Source organism: Bombus impatiens, unplaced genomic scaffold (genome assembly GCF_000188095.3).
Source record: "Bombus impatiens unplaced genomic scaffold, BIMP_2.2 scf_0478, whole genome shotgun sequence".
In the NCBI taxonomy this organism is placed as follows: domain Eukaryota; kingdom Metazoa; phylum Arthropoda; class Insecta; order Hymenoptera; family Apidae; genus Bombus; species Bombus impatiens.
Genome location: NT_176897.1, coordinates 998,989 through 1,008,805, shown reverse-complemented (window position 1 = coordinate 1,008,805; position 9,817 = coordinate 998,989). Strand labels below are relative to the sequence as shown.

General features: G+C 44.4%; 2 protein-coding genes across 4 annotated transcripts in view; both read left to right on the top strand.

Annotated features, from left to right (window-relative positions):
* Window positions 1-4,865, top strand: part of LOC100750199 — a 41,699-nt gene extending 36,834 nt beyond the window's left edge. For 2 of the 3 annotated variants that reach the window (XM_024368811.2, XM_024368813.2), the window contains 9 exons: window positions 1-139; window positions 222-560; window positions 646-762; window positions 897-1,072; window positions 1,162-1,450; window positions 1,525-1,606; window positions 1,685-1,829; window positions 1,913-2,102; window positions 2,215-4,865. In XM_024368811.2, coding sequence (XP_024224579.1) covers window positions 1-139; window positions 222-560; window positions 646-762; window positions 897-1,072; window positions 1,162-1,450; window positions 1,525-1,606; window positions 1,685-1,829; window positions 1,913-2,102; window positions 2,215-2,366 — 1,629 coding nt within the window. In that variant the 3' untranslated portion in view covers window positions 2,367-4,865. The remainder of the gene's footprint in view (window positions 140-221; window positions 561-645; window positions 763-896; window positions 1,073-1,161; window positions 1,451-1,524; window positions 1,607-1,684; window positions 1,830-1,912; window positions 2,103-2,214) is intronic. The other variant, XM_024368812.2, reaches the window with a different exon arrangement.
* A 1,125-nt stretch (window positions 4,866-5,990) lies between these two features.
* The window catches only part of LOC100745747, a 17,084-nt gene continuing 13,257 nt past the window's right edge, over window positions 5,991-9,817 (top strand). Inside the window, exon 1 of the mRNA XM_012387626.3 lies at window positions 5,991-6,158. The gene's annotated coding sequence lies outside the window, so the exon portion shown is untranslated. The remainder of the gene's footprint in view (window positions 6,159-9,817) is intronic.

The following is a 9,817-nucleotide window of genomic DNA, read 5'->3' as shown; positions in this document are numbered from 1 at the left end:
TTCCCCTGCCGCTCCGTCGAATACAACTACGTAACTTTACAATGTCATTTGAGCGATTCCGATCGAAGAACGACCGGCCAGTATGTGCAATTTGTAGACGCCCAGGGCGTGGATTATTTCGAGAATCTATGCTTGAAAGGTACGACGCAACAGACGTTCGTATATCAAAATATGTCGTACGAATCGACGAGAAAAGTTACTCGAGGTATCGCAATTTTCAGGGAAAGAAGCGTGCAAGTCGCAGAGGAACTTTCAGATGCCACGAATCGGAGTGGCCGACGATAAGGTCGCGCAATACGCGGGATTACATTATTACACGGACAAAGAGCTGCAGGTTCAGAGCGAATCCGCGTGTAGGTTGGCTTGCGAAATTGAGAACGAGTTCCTCTGTAGATCGTTCCTCTATCGCGGTGCTCCTCAAGGATCCGCATACAATTGTCAGTTATTCCATCTGGATCACTGGACTCTTCCTGATGGGCCTTCCACGTACCTCAATGCGGAACGACCTCTGATCGATAACGGAGAAAGAGTTGGAACTTATTTCGAGAATTATTGCGAAAGTAAGAGAGAAATTTCAAATTTCCGTTATATTTCTTCCATCGTACGATCGAGCCCGTCGTTCGATATATTTAAATTGATCCACAGAGGGTACAGGACCATTAGCGGATCCGCCAGTCGTTTTCGAGACCACGGAAGACCCCACTATCAATAACCTCACGAGAAACGACATAAACTGCGATAAAACCGGTACCTGTTACGACGGTATGTACATATTAAACAGACATTAGCTAAGGAAGGAATATGCTATTAATCGATTGAAAAATGACAAACTATTCTTCGGAGCTATCCCCGTTATCGTGAACCTGAAAATAACGGATCGTAAAATATTATTGCAGTATCGGTGGACTGTAAAGACACGCGAATTGCCGTCCAAGTTCGTACGAACAAGCCGTTTAATGGTCGGATTTACGCTCTCGGCCGTTCGGAGACCTGCAACATTGATGTGATTAATAGCGATCTCTTCAGGCTCGACCTGACCATGAGTGGGCAGGACTGTAACACCCAGAGCGTGGTAAGTGATTGGTATTACCCGTTCACACTCTGGCCATGTATCCGCTCGAGTCGTTAAATCCTGTTCAAACTCTCTGTTCACTATGGCAGCGTGACGGTTTTCAGACTGGCATCTACTCGAATACGGTCGTCCTCCAGCATCATTCCGTGGTGATGACCAAGGCGGACAAAATTTACAAAGTGAAGTGCACTTACGACATGTCGTCCAAAAATATCACATTCGGGATGATGCCTATCAGGGACCCGGAAATGATAAGTATCACCAGCGCGCCGGAAGCCCCTCCACCAAGGATCCGCATTCTGGACAGCAGGTCCAGGGAAGTCGAGACTGTTCGTATCGGAGACAAGCTAACATTCAGAATCGAAATCCCGGAAGATAGTGAGTTTTTATCGTCGTTACGTCGAGATACTTTAATGTTTCTGATCGTGACCTTCGTTTTTTTCGATCCATAGCTCCCTATGGAATTTTCGCAAGAAGTTGCGTCGCCATGGCCAAAGACTCAAAAAGTACCTTCCAGATCATCGATGACGAAGGGTTGGTGATCTTTGTATGCAGAAAATATCGTCGCAACAATTAATAAGTTACTCGAACGAGTAATTATTTCATTTTCAGATGTCCAGTAGATCCATCCATCTTTCCAAGCTTCACGCCCGACGGAAACGCTCTTCAATCTGTCTACGAGGCATTTAGATTCACCGAGTCTTACGGTGTGATCTTCCAGTGCAACGTCAAGTACTGTTTGGGACCGTGCGAACCGGTGATTGAACGAACATCGAACATAATTTATATATCTACATATTTCGTCGACGGCTGACGAACATGTTTAATTGATGATTATAGGCTGTCTGCGAATGGGGACGAGAGTCGGTGGAATCGTGGGGTAAGAGGCGTCGAAGAAGCATCGCGAATGCCACTGAGGAGAAAGCAGAGGACATGACGTTGTCTCAGGAAATCCTTGTTCTCGATTTTGGCGACGAGAAACAGTCAGACTTCTTGAAAAGTGACGCCAGTATAGACTTCAACGAAGCCGGTAATCGTATAACAGACGATTTCAGTTGTCTTGAAGTTTTCGTTTTTCTTTGCAATTATTCCGATATATTATAAAGGATATTTTCTAAAAAATATTTATTTTCATCTTCCAGATAAAACGGTAACCATAATAGAACCCTGTCCAACGAAGACTTCGGTACTTATTCTAGGAGTGACGTGCGCCCTGTTGGTTCTTATTTACGTTTCCACGATCTTTTGCTACTACATGAAGAAATGGCTGTCACCTCGCAAGATGATGCCCTGAAAAATTCCCATTTAGGCTGAGGACCCACCGAGTTGCTCAGGTGGTGACGAAAGAAGCGACAAGGAAAACTCCAGATAAAGTGCAAACTCACCTCGCGTAACGCGTCATACGTGTTACATGATAGCATGCGGTGAACCCGATGGACACGTGTTCGCGTAGACGCATGGAAAATTTGCAGTTTCGCGCTGTCATTCTCGATGTTACTCACGGTTCGCGCCTCTCTCACAAAGCTAGCAGCCGTACGGTAAAAACATTCGTGTTTCCATACGGGCTACGCGAACATATTTTTCATTCAGACGGCGCGGTTTCGGGTTTGTCGCGATGCTTCGTTACTGTCGAGGACTTATCATTTATACATTAGGCGAGAACACGATATTCGAACGTTGCGTTTAACTCGTGAAGCAATTTAATTAATCGCAGTACAGATGCCCCTTACCCTCGAAGCTTCCAAGCATAATTCACGATGAATGTAACGTTAGAAAGGCGAGGCAAAATTAAACAGAAGAGGAAAAACAAGGAGTATCTCTAAAAAAAGAAAGCTAAATCGAAGATCTATTGTTCGCCGTTAAATCGAGGACTTGCACATGGCGGAAGTCACAGGTCGGTTATGCAACGCTCTGAAGAAAATCATTTCATTGACGATGTTAAAGCACACTCATTATAGAACACTTTAAATATAATTTCACACGGACACGCGACATTAAACGATGTGGCGTGTGACGAGAATCACGAGGCTCGCCGCTTGTGCAACGCCTCGAAAGGGGGATTAGTTTTACATACAGCTGAGGATCGATGTCGTATACAACGACAGAGGTAGACACGTTGGTTTCAGAATATCTTACGGGACAAGCTCTACACTTACGCATTTTACGTCTGACATTCCACTCATTTATACATAATATTTATCATACATATCGGATCTTTTAGATCGCATGGGTCGAAGATCGCAGGGATCTTGCGTGCAATATTTCGTAGGGAGTCGCGGAACATCCATTTTCTCGACAACGATGAAACCATGGGAGATAAAGGAATCACGCCTCGCGTGGACGTCCCTCTGACGTCGTGTTCCTCGTATCGAGAAAAGAAATGATACATTTGATCGAGGATCGTCGATTGGACGAAAATTGTTCCCCGATCCGCGATTACTACGTTCTTTTCGCTAAGAACAACCAGGGACACCCTGACGACAAACGTTGTAATAAGTACACTTTATTTAAGGACATCTTAGACACAGCTAACTGTCTTATCTCTTAAGGGCTACTTCTGATCGGGTTGCAAGGGAAATAAGATGTAACGAGCGACAATTCTTTCCCCCTTCGTTGCTCGGTACAATCTCTGTGAACTTTTCAGGTTGTTGCCGAACGAGATAGGTTTCTCGTCGATCATATATCGTTCGGCACAGCCCTAGCCACATTTTATATCCCACGGAAATCTACTTATAACCCGTATCAAGACTAGCGATATTTAAAGGTTCACGCTTCACTAACGTTTCTAACGATACAACTAGCGTTTAAGGTAGAAAATAAACGAAGCATGTAAGCATAGGTAGAAGCAAGAACAAAAGAACGAACGAGAAAGAGCATTTTTTCATCACGATTAATAGGCACGCCGTTGAAGTCATGCTGGCGCCTTTATCGACCGCACAGAACTGTCTTCCCTGTTTTTATGTAATCAACTATCAGGATCATTGAAAAATTACAGTTACCGTGGCAGTACAAAAAGACGAACGGTAAATTCAACGTCCCCGGTAATTGGAAGATTAATGCACTAGAAGTCTAGCATGAACTCCGATCACGAAATTGAAGTTGATGAAAATGTCGATCGCTCGAAACAAACTGCGAGAAAAACCGAGCTTTCGGGATTATTAGGTGCAGATAATTTGATCCTCGATATCGAATCACAGATATTCCAATGCCGAATCACGCTAAATTTCCATTCCATCCTATAACTATAGGTCGTCGAAACAAACGACACCATCGCTCCAAAATGACAGATACGAGTAGATCGTTTTAATGAAAATTTCGTGTAGGATCGATGTTGAAACATATTTTTAATAAAGCCCAAATGATCCATATCTTACGTAATTCACACGCATGAGGAGTTATATGTCAATCATAAAGTGCATGGAATATTAGCAACATTGATCATACTTCTGTATAAATTGCATCAAATATTCTCGAAGCATTGCTTCAGAGGATCGAAAAGGAAGAGGGAAGGGACAATACACTTGCAACAAGTGCAAGCAAGCATCCATAAACTTTCTCCGTATGTCATTCTTAATTGTTCCTGACTTCGTTTATCGGCGTGATGATTAAAGTGAATTTTAAAAAGGGTCGAATCTCAAGGGTAGAAATGGAAAAATACAAATGTATATATTATTGGATCGTAATAGGTATTGAGATGAAGAAGACATACATACACGCATCAATATCACATGTATTTGTACTCTATTTATGTACGCGAATGTTCTAATAATTAAACGAAGATCAATTTCCAAAACACCCTGTTCCTCTTTCTTTCTGTTCGACGGTTAATCATTCGTGGTTACGTTACGCGAATTGCCGTTAGATTGCAAATAATCTGATAAATTAATGATAAAATTTCACAGATCTCCGTTGCAATATGCATTCGAAATCGCTATCGGCAATCGTACCACAAGATTCCTCAACAACCAGACGTGTAAACAAATTAAAACAATTGGTCGACGGCCAACGATCGGTTCGAACTTGTGATTAATCGAGCTGTGTAGAAGCACGTACTAAAGATGCACGTGTGTGAGTTTATTATTGCGACAAGTAATAATATGAATCACTTGATACGATTGCTGTCGATGAATAGTCAGTTGACTCTAGATAAAAATAATTACGGAATTTTTGTCTAAAAATAGACTGCAATTGCATCCATCGAAAACATATTTTTAAATCTCCTCTGTAACGTTAACGTAAATCGATCGATCGAATTTTTAAAATTCGCGTCGAGTGAATTAAATGAAAAACATATTTATCCTTAATCGAGAACAAATTGTAATCGACGTGTAAATTTCAACGTATCCGGTGTATTGTAGACGTTCCGCAGAACTGCATATCGATGACGAGTCATGTTTTAATGAGGTTTCAAAGGCTAGCATTAATCGATAACAAATTTAACGAGCTTAACTGCTCTCGACCCTCGAAGACAGCGGTTATCTAAACGATAGATATTTTCAGCTGCTCGTTAAAAGAGATTTTGCAATACCAATGAAACGACTGAATCATTTGAACGGCGAACGAATATCATTGGCCACATTTAACTTCATGGTTAATCTAATTTGAGGATTAAAAGTACATTTGAAAACGCTGAAGTAACATGAGCGGTCTTAAAAAGTTTAGTGTGATTAAAAAAACCCTACTATACATTGATATGTAAACACCGCAAGAAAATAAACGAATCGATAATATCATTAAATCAAAAAAATGAGAAAAGAATTGAATGAAAAATAGGATCAAAAGTAGCATTCAAACGTCGATAAAGCAAATAACGGATAATACGTGGCTTTTTAATCCTTTAATTTTTTACCGCTCGGTCGATAAAGCAAATCGCGAGGCGGTAACCATCGAGGTCAGAGGGAGACTACACCCGTAACGATCCCCGTGTTCGAATTCAAGGTTTTCGCGAAAACCAAATACGAAAGATGCTAGTAATCGTTTCGAATTGTGGTCATCCGCATCGTCGTTGTCTTTCATCGTCGTATCAAAAGCAAACGCATGGCAACCTCGTCAACCTCGATACGCCTTCGCCAATGATAAGATAAAGGTTAGCATGTGTACGTTTCTCGTATAGTTGCAAATGTGGGCGTTATTGTATTTCACTTACTCGTGTGCACTTCGATCCTTGCGTTCGTTCTCGATAACGTTTCTTTTTACGCGTTGTTGTCTTTTTGTTCTTTTATTCCATCCTTCTTTGTCTTGGCGATAACACGAAAGAAAGCGAATGGATTGTGCAAAGGAACGAATCGAAGAATCTCGATGAAACGAGAGTTTGCGAGGTTAGCCTCGGGCTCACACAGGTATGCGCAGGTATGCGCGAGTAGGCGCCATCGTGTGACCGCCCACGGAGAAGGTATATTTCTGCATTCGTACGTGGGCAAACGAGCGATGCGACCAACTGTGACGCTTAACCTACGTATACGTATAGATAATAATCAGGGCTGCTTTTATCTGTCAAGGTACGAGGCGACATGTTTCGTTCCCTGATGCACTAAATTCATTTCGTTACGAATTGTTCAAGCTTCGAAATTTTGCATCGAAACCCCGCTGTGATTAGAAATTCTTACGGACACACAATCTGTTACGGTTCATCTATGCGACTAGATTTAAAATACACAAGCGTTCACACATATGCACGTAGAATAACGTATACAACGCAAACACCAACACGTAGCAATGGAACTGTATGTGCTGGTGCACGTGTGGCGCTCTCCCAGTTAGCATGTACGTAAATAAACTCAGGTTATAAACTCGGACCTGCAATTTTAGCAAGTGCCGCTCTTCATTCTGGACAAAAGAACTTACATACGTATTATCGTCTTAAATTGTCTACAATTATTCGTTATACTATACGGAGTTGATACTTCTTTTCTCCAACTCCGATCATAAGGCCCAAAAACGAAGACAAACGAAGGTATAATTAGTTGAATGAAGGAACAAAGCGTTGCTTGACAGAGACTCGTTCGAAACGTATACGTATACACAGCGAAGTGATATTACGTACTGGACAGAAGCCAATTATACGAAAACTTGGACAGTGCAGCCTCAGACAGGATTCGATCAATCGTCCGAGCAAAATAAGTATCATAGGCGACTGTTTGTCTCGTGTTTGCCAAGAAGCCTTGAACGATGCCTCTATACGCGTGTAACGCAGACAAAGATAACGGAGAGAACTGTCTAATGAGTTTTTTGCAAGGAATTGCAACCGGTACGCCCTTTTCTTTTACGCTGGTATTCTCACGTGACTTTTGCCCCGCAAGTAAGGTAGGTAAGGGCTATATGAGTATAGTATGGTACACAGAACTCAAAGGTGAGGTGTCGCAAGTCGAAGCAATGGTAAATAGAAGCGTCTTATCTCGCTTACTCTTACTTTCAATCCGGTGACTCTGTCCTTTGACAGTCGCGCGCGCGCGCACACACACACACACACACATACACACGCGCACAAGTACAAATGCGTGAAAAGAGAGCAAGGAAAGCGAAGGCTACGAAACCGAAGCAAACGAACATGGGGGAGAAAGAGGGAAAGAGAATGGTCGGCGTACATCATTTGGGCGCCGAGAAGTCTGGCGCGACCAGGCCAAGCCAGGCCAGGCCAGGCCAGAGGCGCGTCTCTGGTTACGCGACCATTTGGGGCGCCAAGCATGGAACGCCGCAGAGACGAGAAGAGCGAGAGGATGGGCAGATAGAAGAGGAAACCATAGAAAGGCAAAGAGGGAGAGAGAGAAAAGAGGGCCCCAGGAGGACCAGTGCTGAGGAAGGTAGGCGTTCGAGCATCGTCGTCGAGCTTTGAACCGGGGAATCGCGTAGGGTGACGTTGAGGAAGGAGAGGAAGGGAGGAATCAACGATGGGGCCCCTGCAGGCTACATTCCAGCGGGACGCGAGTTTTCAAACATGGCTACCCGCGTGAATGTAGGTCCACGACCGATCGTATAACACGCACACACGTTCGACCTTACGAACTACAAGATCCCTCTTTCCTTCCTTCTTCTTCCTATACTCGGTCTTCTCCGTTTCGCCTGTGTAATCTGTTCGGAACGATTCCCTCTCATAAACGTGCTCCTTCCCCCTAATGCTTGCTCCGTCACACGCTTATACAGACACTAACCCACAGAATCCCCCTGCCCCTTTACACCATCGGGTTGTTCGTTTCCCCTCTCCCCTCGTAGCAACCCGGACGGCCAGGCCGACCGAGCTGGCGACACCCTGTCTGGCAAGACCGGCCGGCGGACAAAGGAGGGGGAGCCTGGCCGCTGCGTTGCCACGTCCTCGGACTTCGAGCTGCACCTACCTTCGGCCCCAAGGACAAATCCGATGAACGTGCCAGCCATCGTGGCGTACTTAGGCGACTGTCGGTCTGCTACTGCTATGCCTCTTACCGATATTATTCCACGATCGGCTCTGCTCTCGTTTCTTTTCCATAGACCCAGAGCTCGACTACGATCATGAGACGTCCGATGATAGAGGAAAACAACATTGAGGTCGGTAAAAAAGGAAAGAAGATACGATCTCGTGATTTGAACGACAAGCATAAAATACCAAAAAGATGAGACACGCTCGCGAAACTATGCGAAGGTCGTATCGCTTCAGGAGGCACGTTCCTCTCGTCGCGATATTAATGATTGTCAGATGTATTTCGGAGTTGGAATGATCGACGGAGCGAGAATAAGCAGGCAGATTCTTAGAAACGCAGTAGGGTGCTCCTTCGTGGAACGACAGGAGGATCGGTCGAGTCTCAGTTTCTGCTAGTGGCGCGAATCGTGGAAATTTACGAGGCCTCGGTTCGTTTCCTTCTACAAGGCCTGTCTCTCTCACTCCTGTTTCTCCAAAGTACATATATACTAACACGAGGCTTGCGTCATTGCTTGCAGGTCTCTCCGCGTCCGTATACGTTGCGGCCTACGTGCGGCTCAGCGACATGGCAACCGCGCGTAAAGCTAAACATATTAACTGTCGGCTCACGCCACAAAAACAACATGATCTCATTCCACTACGTATATGCGAGGAACGTGTGATCCGTATGCACGCTTCGAAATCTCATTCAGTGATAACCAAGAAGTGAATAGGACGAGCATTCGAGAAACGAAAAATAAGAATGCGACGAAAACTATGAATAGCCACCGTAGTGACTGGTAACGGTAAGTCGGTAGAATGCTGGTAATAACCAGGAAAGAACAATACAGATCGCATTACCCTACCGCGATTATAATGGGAACGGTACTTCAACCCTAACGAGACCTACCACTACCTGGCAAAGCTGACACGGCCACAAGCATTTTTCCTGGAAGACAAAATCCCCTTGCCTCACCGGCCTTTCCCCTTATTCGATGCCAATAAAACTTCCTAGACGACGGTCGCTGTGTTGGCGCTCGGTACGGCAAACTTTCAAGAATCGTACCGTATGCGAAGTCTGACGTAGGTCTTCAACGATTTAACCTAGATAACACGCCTAATCTCAGCCGCGCGAGAAAACATCGTAGCTCGTCGGGTCGAGTCGAGTCGAGTCGCGCGTCCACAATTCTTTTGACGCTTTAATTCGATTCGAATCGATTCGATCGCAATTCATAGACATTGGAAAAGATTCTGCGTAGCATATGCTAGTATAGCGAGTGCCGAGAAAAGATATGATCGAGTCGCACTAGGAGAAAGGCGAACAAAAATCACGGCTCCATGCTGGCTAGTGCGAGCCGAGAGTTGGTAAGCAA